At 44.0% G+C, this 14,628-nt stretch overlaps 1 protein-coding gene across 10 annotated transcripts in view; it reads right to left on the bottom strand.

The window, feature by feature from the left end:
• The window catches only part of COMMD7 (COMM domain containing 7), an 80,044-nt gene extending 65,416 nt beyond the window's left edge, over positions 1-14,628 (bottom strand). Inside the window, exons 1-3 of one of the 10 annotated variants that reach the window (XR_009344606.1) lie at positions 14,386-14,628; positions 5,774-5,824; positions 5,578-5,680 (exon numbers count right to left, since the gene is read on the bottom strand). Coding sequence is in view for 6 of the 10 variants with exons in the window: in XM_059133557.1 (XP_058989540.1) it covers positions 5,578-5,680; positions 5,774-5,827; positions 14,386-14,469 (241 nt within the window). In the remaining 4 variants the exon portion in view is untranslated. Of the gene's footprint in view, positions 1-5,577; positions 5,681-5,773; positions 5,828-14,385 lie in introns of all 10 variants that reach the window. The other 9 variants (XR_009344605.1, XR_009344608.1, XR_009344607.1 and 6 more) reach the window with 9 other exon arrangements.

Here is a 14,628-nt window from a genome sequence, read left to right as displayed (position 1 = left end):
TAAATAAAATCTTTAAAAAAAAAAAAAAGAAAAGAAAATACTAATTTGGGGAAAACTGATCTGGAGGGCTGTGACTCCCCCAGCATTAATAAGCTGTACTTCTACAGGGAAGCCTTCCTAAAAGGCAGGCCCAGGATGAGGGACAAGGAAGAGGATAAGGACCTGGAAGCCCTTATACTTCAGATGAGACTGGGAAAGCCTTGAATGCCATGCTGAGGATTAGGACCTCACCATGCAAAGTCAGCAGCTGTGAGGTGCAACAAGATCTCGGATGTGCTGCAGGGGGGTACTCCAGGCCAGGCGGGAACCAGGGGAGCAGACATGGGAGATGTTACTGCCACAATATGGCAGGAAGAACTAAGAACTTATTTTGGGTGGAAGAAGAGAGTAAGTGATTTATAAGCTACACCCTCAGATGCTTAGTTCCCATAATCTGAGAAGGCACAGGACTGAAACTAACTGAACTATCAAAATATAAAGCTAAAGTTTAGCTAAACTATATTAAGTACTTTGCATATATTAACTCATGCATTCCTAATGCCACAACTATACTGCTCTTATTACTGTTTTTCAGATAAGAAACTGAGGCTGAGGGCACCTAGGTGGCTCAGTGGGTTAAACCTCTGCCTTCAGCTCAGGTCATGATCTCAGGGTCCTGGGATCGAGTTCCACATCGGGCTCTCTGCTCAGCAGGGAGCCTGCTTCCCTTCCTCTCTCTGCCTGCCTCTCTGCCTACTTGTGATCTCTCTCTGTCAAATAAATAAATAAAAATCTTAAAACAAACAAACAAAAAAACCCTCTGCCTTTGGCTCAGGTCATGATATTGAGGTCATGACCTCAGGTCAGGTCCCAATATCATGGGATTGAGCCCGGCATAGGGCTCTCTGCTCAGCAGGGAGCCTGTCCCCACCCAACCCCGCCTGCCTCTGCCTACTTGTGATCTCTCTCTGTCAAATAAATAAGTAAATAAATCTTAAAAAAAAAAAAAAAAGAAAAGAAAAGAAAGAAAGAAAGAAAGAAACTGAGGCTCATCTGACCAAGGTTTAAAAGCTATATAGCTAATGTGACTAACATGCTGCAAAGCCCACCTCTTTAATGGTATGCTAGTTCTTCAGGATTCTCTGCACCAACAGTAAATACCTGCTATAAACAATGACAATCAATCTTGCCTGAAAAATATACACCCAACATCCCCTGGGAGGGGCACAGGATCTCCTAAGTTCAGCTCAACTCATGCAGCATATATTAAACATCTGCTTTATGTTATCGCTTTACTTGCAACCTTGGCTCAGGAAAGAAGTACAAGATCCTCCTGTGACTTCAGAGGAAAAGCTCTCTGTTAAAGTCACAATATAGATACATGTAAAACAGCATGAACAATAGAAAGCTGTGAATAATTACAGTCGAAAATGAGAACTGTGGATAAAAACCATCTCTCTGGAGCTAACAGGAAGGGAGGTCACCGTGGACTGAAGTCAGGAAGGCTTTCTGAGGCAACATGGGCAGAAGCTCCCAGGTTGGGGAGGACTGAAGGCAGTTTGACAGGACTGAGGGGGTGGGGAGCGGATCTAACGAAGATGGGAAAGCAGGAAGGCAGGAATACCAGAAGACAGAAATCTCTTTGAAAAATCAGTGTCCACACAACTGTTAGGTAGACAGGTTTCTTTTCCTTTTTTAAAGATTTATTTATTTATTTGACAGAGAGAGAGAGAAGAAAAAGGCAGAGAGGCAGGCAGAGAGAGAGGGGGAAGCAGGCTCTCCACTGAGAAGAGTCCGGTGTGGGGCTCAATTCCAGGACCCTGAGATCATGACCTGAGCTGAAGGAAGAGGCTTAACGCACTGAGCCACCCAGGTGCCCCAGTAGACAGGTTTCCACTCACAGACAAACCCATCCCCACAGGCCAGAATGAGACGACTCTGGTACCACACACCCAGGCCCTACCCTACAGAAACACTCACAATGGGGCGTGCTCAATGTCCTGAGGGCAGTCACTGCGGCACCAGCACCGTTTGAGGCTGAAAGGTTACAAAGATGTGCAGCAACAGGATGAAAGAGGACTAGCTGAAGAGACATCCAGTGCCTGGCACATTACAGCCCTCAGAAGAATGAAGTCGACATGGAGAAATCTCTGCGACATACCATGTAGGAAAAAATACAAGCTGAAGAGCACTTTCACGGTTTCCAACCACTCATGAAAAACAAAGACTACACATGTGCATATGTGCATGTCCGCCAGTGGACAAGAAAATATAAAAGGATACAGGGGCGCCTGAGGGCCTCAGTTGGTTAAGCACCTGCCTTTGGCTCAGGTCCTGATCCCAGGGTCCAGGAATGCAGGAATAGAGCTCTGCATTGGCCTTCCTGCTCAGTGGGAAGCCAGCTTCTCCCTCTCCCAAACCCTCCCAGCTTGTGTTCTCTGTCTTGCTGTATCTCTGTCAAATAAATAAATAAAATCTTAAAAAATTAAAAAAAAAAAAAGATATATACCAAAATTAAACTACGATGGTGTCTGGAGACAAGAGTAGCATGAGGGGGTGCTTGGGTGGCTCAGTGGGTTAAGCCTCTGCCTTTGGCTCAGGCCATGATCTCAGAGTCCTGGGACAGAGCCCTACGTCGGGCTCTCTGAGCCTGCTTCTCTCTCTCTCTGCCTCTCTGCCTGCTTGTGATCTCTCTCTCTCTCAAATAAATTTTAAAAATCTTTAAAAAAAAAAAAAAAAAGAGTAGCATGAGAGGGGATTTTTTCACTTCTGACTCTGCTCTGTTACAGATTTGCAATGAAAATGTATTGAATCAATTTGCAACTGAAAATTTATTGCAATGAGAATGTATCCCCATGTTAGGAAAGACTGTACATTCTCATCCAGCCTTTGGTTCACATGCCTTTAACCCACCACAAAGGCAACAAATACAAAAGCCCTATGAACAGATGATGAGAAATTTCAGAGTTGGAAACCTCAGGATGCTCTGATTTGAACCCACAGAACCTCAGGAGCAAAGAACAAGCAAAGGAAAAGACCTGCACTAAGATATGGGAAGGAGCACAACAGGAACAAATAAATTAAACACCCAACTTTCACTACATCACTGGGATGCGGGCTTGGGAAGATCAGTCCATTGCTAATTTGTAAAGCGCTGTTTTACATCCTCTCAACCCGGTCAACATTGATTCATTCTTTGAGATTGGCCTCAAATGTCGCCTCTCTCTTTACATAAAATTAACTTTTGATTAAATTGCCAAATCTAGCAACTCTGTAGATAATATACAGTCAAAAACAAACAAGACAACCCATAGTCCCTCCACCCAGATATAACCACAGTTAACATTCCTTTTTTTTTTTTTTTTAATAAAAATAGGATTGTGGTACATAGTTTTATAAACTACTTTTTTAAAAGATTTTATTTATTTATTTGAGGGAGAATGAGTGAGAGAGAGCATGAGAGAGGAGAAGGTCAGAGGGAGAAGCAGACTCCCCAAGGAGCTGGGAGCCCGATGCGGGACTCCATCCTGGAAGTCTGGGATCATGACCTGAGCCGAAGGCAGTTGCTCAACCAACTGAGCCACCCAGGTGCCCTATAAACTATTTTTTAAAAGATTTTATTTATTTATTGGATAGACAGAGATCACAAGTAGGCAGAGAGGCAGGAAGCAGGCTCCCCGCTGAGCAGAGAGACCTATGTGAGGCTGGATCCCAGGACCCTGGAATCATGACCTGAGTTGAAAGCAGAGGCTTTAACCCACTGAGCCACCCAGGAGCCCCTAAACTATTATTTTTATTAAACAGTATATTGTGAACAATTTTCTGTATCATTACATTTTCCTCATTAGCACCTTTTTAAATTATTACAGAATTTGAAAAGAGCAACCTTTTACTGAGGTACTATGTTATGCATATCATTTACATTATCTCAATCTTCAAAATGAGCCCCCTCCATTTACCATGAAAAAGCTCAGATTGGCAGGAAAATGTTAGGAGGGGTTGTTGCCAAGGGCTGGGAGAGACTGGGTACCTAAGTGACAGACCCACATCTACCTAACTCAGAACTATGAATTTTGACCACCAAGATGTTCCCCTGTAAAAACGGACCTCCATGCTTTATACTAATCTCTAACTTCCGGGCAATTTATTTCTAATTCTTCTATATCATCAAAACAGTGCTATGATGGATATCCCTACAGCTAAACCTTTGTGATCACTTCCCTCCTGACTAGAGATTTTCCTGATTGCTCTAAGCAAATTACCTCCAAAACCATATGCAGTGAAAGAACTTTTTTATTTTCAATCCATCATGGACTGGTATTTTTGTGAAGTTCTATGAAAATTTAGAAAAATGCATATAAAATATAAGTCCCAGATAGTTAAAGTAGTCAATTTTACATTTTGTATATCTTTCTTTTTTAATATTTTGTATCCTTCGCTTTTTTTTTTTTTAAAGATTTTATTTATCTATTTTTTTTTTAAAGATTTTATTTATTTATTTGACAGAGAGAGATCACAGTAGGAGAGAGGAAGGGAAGAGATCACAGAGAGAGGAAGGGAAGCAGGCCCCCTGCTGAGCAGAGAGCCCGATGTGGGACTCGATCCCAGGACCCTGAGATCATGACCTGAGCCGAAGGCAGCGGCTTAACCCACTGAGCCACCCAGGCGCCCCAAAAGATTTTATTTATCTATTTGAGAGATAGAGATCACAAGTAGGCAGAAAGTCAGGCAGAGATAAAGGAAGAAGCAGGCTTCCTGTCGAGCAGACAGCCCGACACGGGGCTCGATCCCAGGACCCTGGGATCATGACCTGAGCCGAAGGCAGAGGCTTTAACCCACTAAGCCACCCAGGCACCCCTACATTATATGTATCTTACCACATTAAACACACGTGCGCGCACATGAGCGCCCATGAGGTGCCTAGCTGGTTTAGTCAGTAGAACATGTGACTCCTGATTTCAGGGTTATGAGTTTGAGTTCCACATTGGGTGTAGAGACTATTTAAAAATGAAATCTTTATTATTTTTTTTTAATTTCATTTATTTATTTGATAGAGACACAGCAAGAGAGGGAACACAAGCAGGGAAAGTGGGAGAGGAAGAGGGAGAAGTAGGCTCCCTGCTCAGCAGGGAGCCAGATGCAGCTCTATCCCAAGACCACCCCCCTGCCACCAGAATCATGACCTGAGCAAAGTCAGATGTATAATGACTGAGCCACCCAGATCCCCCAAAATAAAATCTTAAAAAAAAAAAAAAAATACAAGCCCCATTTGAAAAATCAGTATATTCAAAAGATTTCGGCCAAATTGCTATAAAAGCTTCTAAATGCTTACTCTTGATTTCTGTACTTACAGTGCAGAGGACCAGACAGCAGTCTGGGGACAGAAGCTGGGATGCAGACTGCACTCTGAGCTGTACCTCTACTACATTTTACTGCAGTTCTCTGTACCGGGCTTCTTCCCTTCCTAGACTTCAAGTCCTGCCCCTATCTGGTTCTCTACTGAGTGCGCTGGCTCAGTGCCAGAGCAGCTTGCAGACCCTGTGGACTGAAGAATTCAAGTTAACATCTCCAGCCTCAGCTGCCAGAGAGGCTACTCACCATTTGGAACCAGAAGGAGGCTTTTCACGATGCTTCTGAGAGGGCCAAGACTGATCTGATTGGTGGTGGCAAACTCAGAGAGCTGAGACAGAAACCTTTCCACCTGAAGAAAGGAAACAAACCCAGCCTTCACTTGCTTAGCATCTCAGGGCTGCAGACCCACATTCAGAACTCTCCCTATCATAAGGTACTTTACCTCTTTTGGCTCAGTTAGGAAGTGGAAAAGCACTTCTGTCAAGGCCGAGAACTGCTATGAAGAAAATGACAGAACATCAGTAACATTCTACTCCTGGGTCAATGTTCCCACATTCCATCCAACTACAGACCCTTAAGAGAGAGTATTGATACCTGTCTGATCATCTTAAAGTTCAAATATTCAAAACACCCACTATCCAGTGTCAATATATCAGTGCTACTATACTGTCTGAAAAACTTGTGTATTTTATTGGAACACTTGGGAGATATACACCGAGACTGTGAGTATATGCACATATATGCATATATACATCTCAAGGGTCCAAGTACACGTGTGTGTACACACACACACACACACACACACACACAACCTGAAAGGGAGATCACTGGAAGATTAATAGTAGTTGCTTTTTTCTTTTTGTTTCTATTTCCACATATTTATTATTCAAGCACAAGCCAATCCAAATAATGTGATTTCTTCTTTTTCCACCCCACACAAATGTTAACATACTATACAAGCTTTTTCTCTACCTGGACTTTTTTTTTTTAAAAGACTTTATTTCTTTATTTGACACAGAGAGAGATCACAAACAGAGAGGCAGGCAAAGAGAGAGGGAGAAGCAGGCTCCCCACTGAGCAGAGAGCCCGATGCGGGGCTCGATTCCAGGACCCTGAGATCATGACCTGAGCTGAAGGCAGAGGTCATGCCACCCAGGTGCCCCTCTATCTTGTCTTTTAAAGCAGTTATTTCTGTGTAGTGAGATTTTAGGTGATTTATTTTCTTCTGTCTATCCATATTTTCTGGGTTTCTTCCCCAACAAACGTCTTATTATGTATATGACAAAACAGTAAAGTTATACTTTTATCTACTATCCTAGAACAGTTTATTCTTTAAGATTTTATTATTTTTAACAGTTTGTTTTCATTTTTTTAGTAATAAAATAAAATTACTCTCCCTGACACCCCCCCAACTCAGTCCCACTGCCCACAGGTAGTTACTGCTAACACCTCTGGCTTTCCCAGAATTGAATTTGAATTTAATTTCTTTTAAATAGAAATGAGATGATGATAGTGAACCTGTACCCTGCACCTTGCCTTTTTTCATCCAATTTTATCTTAGAGATTCATCTGGTCAGTAAATACAATTCTACCCAGTTTTTTTTGTTGTTGGTTTTTTTTGTTTTTAAGATTTTACTTATTTGGGGCCCCTGGGTGGCTGAGTGGGTTAAAACCTCTGCCTTCGGCTGGAATCCAGCCCTACATCAGGCTCTCTGCTTAGCAGGGAGCCTGCTTCCCTTCCCCTCTCTGCCGCTCTCTCTGCCTACTTGTGATCTCTGTCTGCCAAATAAATAAATAAAATCCTTTAAAAAAAAAAAAGATTTTATTTATTTGTCAGAGAGAGAGAAAGAGCACACCCAAAGAGCGGGCTAAGCAAGGAGCCTGATGCAGGACTCAATCCCAGGACCCTGGTAATCATGATCCTGGGATCATGACTTGAGCCAAAGGCAGGCACTTAACCAACTAAGTCATCCAGGCATTCCTCTACGCAGTTTTATTTTGTTGTTGTTGTTGTTTTAAGTAATTTCTACACCCAATTTGGGGCTCGAACTAACAGCCCTGAGATCAAGAGTGGCATGCTCCTTCAACCCAGCCAACCAGGTACCTCTCCAGCCAATTCTTTTAACAAATGCACAGCATTCAACTATATAGATTTAGCGTGTGTGCCTACTCTGTTGTTATTCTAAATAATACTGCAATGAATATCCTCCCAAATATTTCTTTGTGACATGTGTCTATACATTTTTTTTTAAAGATTTTTTTTATTTATTTGAGAGCGAGAGCAAGAATGGCAGAGAGAGAGCATTAGAGGGGAGCGGTCAGAGGGACAGAAGCAGGATCCCCTTCTAGCAGGGAGCCTGATGCGGGACTCAATCCCAAGGATTCCAGGTTAGTGACCTGAACTGAAAGCAGTTGCTTAACCAACTGAGCCACCCAGGTGCCCTAAAACACATTTTTAAAATGTATCTTAGGTGAAATGATATATGCATTTTAAAATCTGAGAAAATGTTGCCAAACTGTCCTGCAAAGAAGTTGCATGGATTTATACTCATACCTGCCAATGGCACAGAAGCGTCTACTCCCTCAAACTTAATGGGATATTCCCTGGAAAAACTTTAACCAAGGCTGAACCAGGGGTTGTCTTTCTGCAGCACTTATGATACTGGGTATTAGCCTTGCATAGCTGCTGATTCTATATAGTAAAAACAAGAAAAGTCAGGGACTAGTTACACACTGTGTCTTCAGACTATGAGTTTTCCTTTATTTCCCCCTGCAATCTATGGACTGTCAGATCTTTGGCTAACTGTAATTTCTTTTTTAAAAGATTTTATTTATTTATTTGATAGAGAAATCACAAGTAGGGAGAGCAGTGGGAAGAGAGAGAGGGGGAAGCAGACTCCCCGCTGAGCAGAGAGTCCGATGCGGGCTTGATCCCAGAATTCTGGGATCATGACCTGAGCCAAAAGCAGAAGCTTAACCCACTGAGCCACCCAGGCGCCCCAGGCTAACTCTATTTTTTGTGTCATCCTGGGCCTTTTACAAAATGGAGCAGCCGGGATGCCTGAGTGGCTTAGGGATGCCTGAGTGGCTTAGTCGTTAAGGGTCTGCCTTTGGCTCAAGTCATGATCTCAGGGTCCAGGAATTGAGTCCTACACAGACTCTCTGCTCAGTGTGGAGCCTGCCTCTCCCTCTGCCCTTCCCCCTGCTTGTGTACATTCTGTCTCTCTCAAATAAATAAATAAAATCTTAAAAAAAGAAAAATGGAGCAACTGAGAAGCCTTCCAGTGGCTTTTCCATTTCCAGACCTCAGCCTAGCATTCAGGCTCAATCTCCCTGTGAGGCCTCAACCTAATCTGGTCTGCAGGACCTGCTGAGCCTCATCTCTACTTTTCCCCCATCCCTATCTCCACTTTCCCAGAACCTCCTTTATCCTTCAGTGTCCTGCTGTCAGGATACCACCACCCTCCTAACAAGAAAGTGACCTACCCAGATTCTTAACTTCTGAGGCTCCCTCTTGGAACCTTGCCTAAGGGCACTTAGAACTTTAAATCTTGATAAGAAACACAGACTTGTCTTAGCAGAGAGTGCTCTATGTACCTGCCTTAGAATGCTCACAGAGCCTTAGTTATCAGAGTGTGCAGTTAAGCATTTGTTGAATAAATCTTCCCTAAACACCTTTCCCATTCTTTGCCTTTGTATCTGCATAGCTGTCTCCTTCTGGAATGCTCACCTGCTCATCATCATCCATGAAATCAAATCTTAACTATTCTTACCAGTAAATATATGGAAAGATGTGCAAGATCATTCTAGAGGAGAAATGCAAATCAGCAAAATAAGGAAATACCCCTTTTTAACTTATCAGATCTTCAAAAATATAAATTTGATAAAACCCATGCTGGTCAAAGTACCAGGAAACAGACATGCTTGCACTGTCGATGAGAGGATTAAACTGGGACTTTTCCAGAGGGCAATTTGATAGTCCTATCTAATTTTTTTTAAAGATTTTATTTATTTATTTGACAGAGAGAGATCATAAGTAGGCAGAGATGTAGGCAGAGAGAGAGGAAGGGAAGCTGGCCCCTTGCTGAGCAGAGTCCCATGTGGGACTCGATCCCAGGACCCTGAGATCATGACCTGAGCCAAAGGCAGCGGCTTAACCCACTGAGCCACCCAGGCGCCCCATTCCTATCTAATTTTTAAATGCTCCTATCTCTTGACCTAGTAATTCCATTGCAGGAAGTATACCCTTCAGATATGTTCCAAAAAGTAAACCCAGACACATTTACACAAAGCAATTCACTGACAGCATTGTTTATAAAAACAAAAAACTGAAAGCAACTTAAGTGTCTATTAATATAGAGCAGGTAAAATAAATTATGATAGATCCATTTCAAGGAATTTCACACAATCCCTTCTGTGTAAAAGAAGATTTTAACAGATACCCATATATATAAAGGCAGATGCAGGGTTTTTTCCTACAAAGATACAAAAGAAACTATTAAAATGACTTTCTGCAGACAAGAGAAATAGGTATTCTATTTTAATCTTATACCTTTGGGGGCGCCTGCGTGGCTCAGGTCATGATCCCAGAGTGCTGGGATGGAGCACCGCTTCAGCCTCAATGCTCAGTGGGAAGCGTTTCTCCCTTTCCCTCTGCCCCCAGGCTTGTGCTAGCTCTCTCACTCTCTATCTCAAATAAATAGAATCTTAAAAAAAAAATTTGTACCAGGGTACCTGGGTGGCTCAGTTGGTTAAGCAACTGCCTTCAGCTCAGGTCATGATCCTGGAGTCCTGGGATCGAGCCCCGCATCGGGCTCCCTGATTGGCAGGGAGTCTGCTTCTCCTGCTGACCTCTCACCTTTCATGCTCTCTCTCTCAAATAAATAAATAAAATCTTAAAAAAAAAAAAAATTTATACCTTTGAATACTGCTTGAATTTTCTAACTGTATGTGTTGCTTTCATTTACAGCTAGGTGAGAAGACCATAGACCATTTGTTTTCTTCTTCATATTTTTCTGAATTTCCTCTCTTATAACCATTCTAAAAATTATTTTTTTAATCCTATTCTCAAAAATGTTCATTACATAGGACAGGCCACAGGCATCAGAGAACACATCTAGCTGCACTTAGTACTGTGCTGGATCTCTGTTTTCTGACCTGACCTAGCAGATCACAAATTCCCCAGCATAAAAGGCTGTGTCCATCATGCCTTTGCAAACCCCACTGGGTTCAATGGCTTTCTGGTATAGAGTAGGCATTCCGAAAAATATCCACTGAGTGGCAATAAATGTTGATACCCACATTGATACAATGACTCTTTTTCTCCCAGATGCCTAGGCCTCAAACTTCAAAATAAACTCAGCCAATAGAGTGGGTACTTGGAAAAATCTGATCATCCAAAAAGGCAGGGGAAAGACTCCAGCTCATCAGGAAAAAGCTCTGTGTGTTAAAAACGAAGGTAAAGGGGCAGCTGGCTGGCTCAGTGTTAAAAGCGTGCAACTCCTGATACCAGGGTTTTGAGTCTGAGCTTCCCACCCCCAGCACTGGGTGTGGAGAAACACAAAGAAAAAACAAAGAAAAGAACACATCACTCACTCACACACACACACACACCCTGCCGCCCAAAACTTAAAAAAAAAAAAAAAAAAAGTAAGGACCTAGAATGTGGTTTTTTTTTTTTAAACAGGTTTTAAGTCCAATGTGGTGCCCCATACAGCCCTAACTCATAACCCTGAGATCAAGACCTGACCTAACACCAACAGTCAGACACCTAATCTACTGAGTCACCCAGGCACCCCTGGAGTGTGTTTTAAAGTTAGAATATAGGGGCTGCCTGGGTGACTCAGTGGGTTAAGCCTCTGCCCCTGGCTCAGGTTATGGTCTCAGGATCCTGGAATCAAGCCCTGCATCTGGCTCTCTGCTCAGCAGGAAGCCTGCTTCCCACCGCACCTCCCCCCTCTACCTACTTGTGATCTGTCCGTCCGTCAAATAAATAAATAAAATCTTTAAAAAAAAAATAAAGTTAGAATATAAGGGCAAGCTCTGATTTTAAAAGAATGTGGTTTATATTTTTTCTATAAATACCAAGTTGGAGGTAAACTTAGGAAACCTACCATCCTGCAGCTTCAAAAAAGGTTTTTAGCAGCAGAATCTTTTTTATTCTCCAAACGGAAACCTTCCAGAAAATTCTGCCACATAAACAAGTGAAAGCTAAGCTACCTAGTTGGGGAGATCATCTACAAAGCTCTGTTCTGTATGTTTCATTCCCCAGAATCTAAAGTCAACATCTGGTCCTGAATTCCTGGCTCTAAAACTTCCTGGCTGCCTGACCTTAAAGAGGTAAATTTCTTTCCTGGAACCATTTTTCTTACCTGTAAAATAGGAATAATAACAGCACCTACCTTTTAGGGGTGCTACACATAAAGCACTGAAAACAGTGCCTGCCACATGGTACATGCTCAATAAGTTGAGGGCTCTTTTTGACTGCTCTGTGATTCAGTCCCCTTAATCTGTAAAATGGAGATAATAACAGTACCTATCTCCTATGGTTCTAAGGACTCAATGGCTTAGTAATATACATAAAAGCACTTAGGGGCGCCTGGGTGGCTCAGTCAGTTAAGTGTCGGCCTTCAGCTCAGGTCATGATTCTAGGGTCCTGGGATCCCTGCTCTTCGGGGAGCCTGCTTCTCCCTTTCCCTTCCCCCATTTGTTCTCTCAATCTCTGTTTCAAATAAATAAATAAAATCTTAAAAAAACATAATAGAAAAAAGGGCACTTAGAAGTGCTGTATGATAAACAGTGGCCACTAGCCACATGCAGCTATTAAATACTTGAAAAAGGCTAGTCTTGGGGCGCCTGGGTGGCTCAGTGAGTTAAAGCCTCTGCCTTCGGCTCAGGTCATGATCTCAGGGTCTTGGGATGGAGCCCCACATCAGGCTCTCTGCTCAGCGGGGAGTCTGCTTCCTCCTCTCTCAGCCTGCCTCTCTGCCTACTTGTGATCTGTCAAATAAATAAATAAAATCTTTAAAAAAAAAAAAAAAGAAGAAGAAGAAAAAGGCTAGTCTAATTTGAGATGTAAAGTGCACACCAGAATCAGAAAAATGAGTATCAAAGCACCTGGGTGGCTCAGTGGTTTAAAGTCTCTGCCTTCCCCTCAGGTCCTGATCCCAGGGCCCTAGGACCCTGCATCGGGCTCTCTGCTCAGCGGGGAGCCTGCTTTCCCCTCTCTGCCTACTTGTGACCTGTCAAATAAATAAATAAAATCTTTAAAAAAAAAATAGTATCAAAAAGTAAAATATCTCATTGACATTTTTATATGGATTACATGTTAAAATAATAATATTCTGATTAAATATTATTAAAAAAATTTTTTTAAAGATTTTATTTATTTATTTGACAAGAGAGAGACACAATGAGAGAGGGAAACAAGCAGGGGGAGTGGGAGAGGGAGAAGCAGGCTTCCTGTGCAGGAAGCCCGATGCGGGGCTCAATCCTAGGACCCTGAGATCAAGGCAGATGCTTAACAACTCAGCCACCCAGGTGCCCCTAAAAAAACATTTGTTTCATTTTTACTTTGTTTAAAAAGATTTTTAGTTTATTTATTAGAGAGAGAGCAGGAATGGAGAGAGAGGCAGAGGGAGAAGCCGACTCCCTATTCTAGCTCCCTAGGGAGTCTGACAACTTGGGGACTCAATCCCAGGACCCTGAGATCAGACGCTCAACAGACCGAGCCACTCCAGCACCCCCTTTATTTATTTACTTTTCATTTTTACTTACTTATTTTTAATTTTATCTATTTGAGAAACAGAAAGCACACACAAGCAGGAGTGGGAGAGGGAAAGAGAGAAGCAGACTCCCCTTCCAGGGAGCTCAATGCAGGACTCAATCCCAGGACCCTGAGATCCTGACCTGAGTGGAAGACAGATCCTTAACTGACTGAGCCACCCAGGTGCCCTATATTTTTTACTTTTTAAAGATGTTATTTTCAAGTAAGTAATTTCTACACTCAAGGTGGGATTTGAACTCACAATCCCGAAATCAAGGGTCACAGCCCTGCAACTCTTTTTAATTTTTAAATGTGACTACCAGAAATGTAAAATTAGATATGTGGCTTACGATTTATGTTGGACAAAGGGGTTTTAGAGTATGTCTGGCATTATAATTTGTGTTACTTTATGAGAAAACAGCAAGCTGTGAGGGATGTTGAGTTGAAGGAGAGAGACCCCCACCTCCTTGGAAATTACAACCCAGTGGGGGAAACAGATGTACCTTTACAATGGTGGTGAGAAGTGTCATTTTAACCTATTTAGTTTGGCCGCCGTGGTGCTTTGAACAGGGCATGTCAACCGGCAGAGGAGCAGGAAGTTGGCTGGCTGGCATTTGCTGCCTCAACAAGCAAAAACAGCTTTTCCAGCTCCACTACTACCAAGGGGTAGTAATGTAGAGTAATGTCGCTTTTTTTCTTTGAGGACTGTCAGATAGTCCCCCTAATCGGAGCCTCAGGCCATTACCCAACCCTGTATGTGACCACGGATTAACTGCCCCCCCCCCCAGGCTCCCCTGACCCCCGCTGGATGCCAAGACCCTCCTCAGTCTCCCTCACCGGCCTCCCTACTGAACATCGCAGTCCCTCCCTGGCCCACCAAATTCCTCAGCTCCCCAAACTCGCACTATTATCTCAGTTCCCCAAACTCCCTTCAGCCTTATCAAGACGCCCCTCAGTTCCTCCGCTAAAACCCCACATATTCTCCTCGTTCCCAGGACTCCCGGAAGTCCCACCTCTGAGCGCCCCCCCACACACACACACCCCTGCCTCGGGCCCTCTCAGCTTGCCCCGTAGGCCTCTAGAGATTCCTCGGCCTCCCAAACTCGCCTCGGCTCCCGGATTCCCCCTTAGCCTGTCCCTGAATCTCCCTCTGGCCACACGGCACACCGGACGCCCCCCTGCCTAGCCCGTCCCACTCTCCTCGCCCCCAGGCGGCCCTCGGCCCATACCCCTCCCCTCCCTCAGCCCTCGGGACCCACGCCGGCCCGCGCCCCGGCCGCCCGACCCACCTGCGCGCCCAGCTGATTCAGCTGCTGCATGTCGCCGCCCACGGCCTCGGGCACGGGGTCCTCCGTGCAGTGCAGCCGGCCCATGGCGTCCGCCCGACCCCGCAGGGCCCGCCGCCTCTCTGCTTCTTCGTCGCGGCCGCCTGCCTCGCCGCACTTCCGCAGCCGCACTTTCGCCACAGCTGCAGCCGCCGCCGCCGCCGCCGCGCTCCTCCCCCGGGCGGGGCGGGGCGCCCTCACCGAGCG

Source organism: Mustela lutreola, chromosome 9 (genome assembly GCF_030435805.1).
Source record: "Mustela lutreola isolate mMusLut2 chromosome 9, mMusLut2.pri, whole genome shotgun sequence".
Lineage (NCBI taxonomy): Eukaryota > Metazoa > Chordata > Mammalia > Carnivora > Mustelidae > Mustela > Mustela lutreola.
The sequence above is the reverse complement of the archived record's forward strand: the minus strand, read 5'-3'. Positions and strand labels throughout refer to the sequence as shown.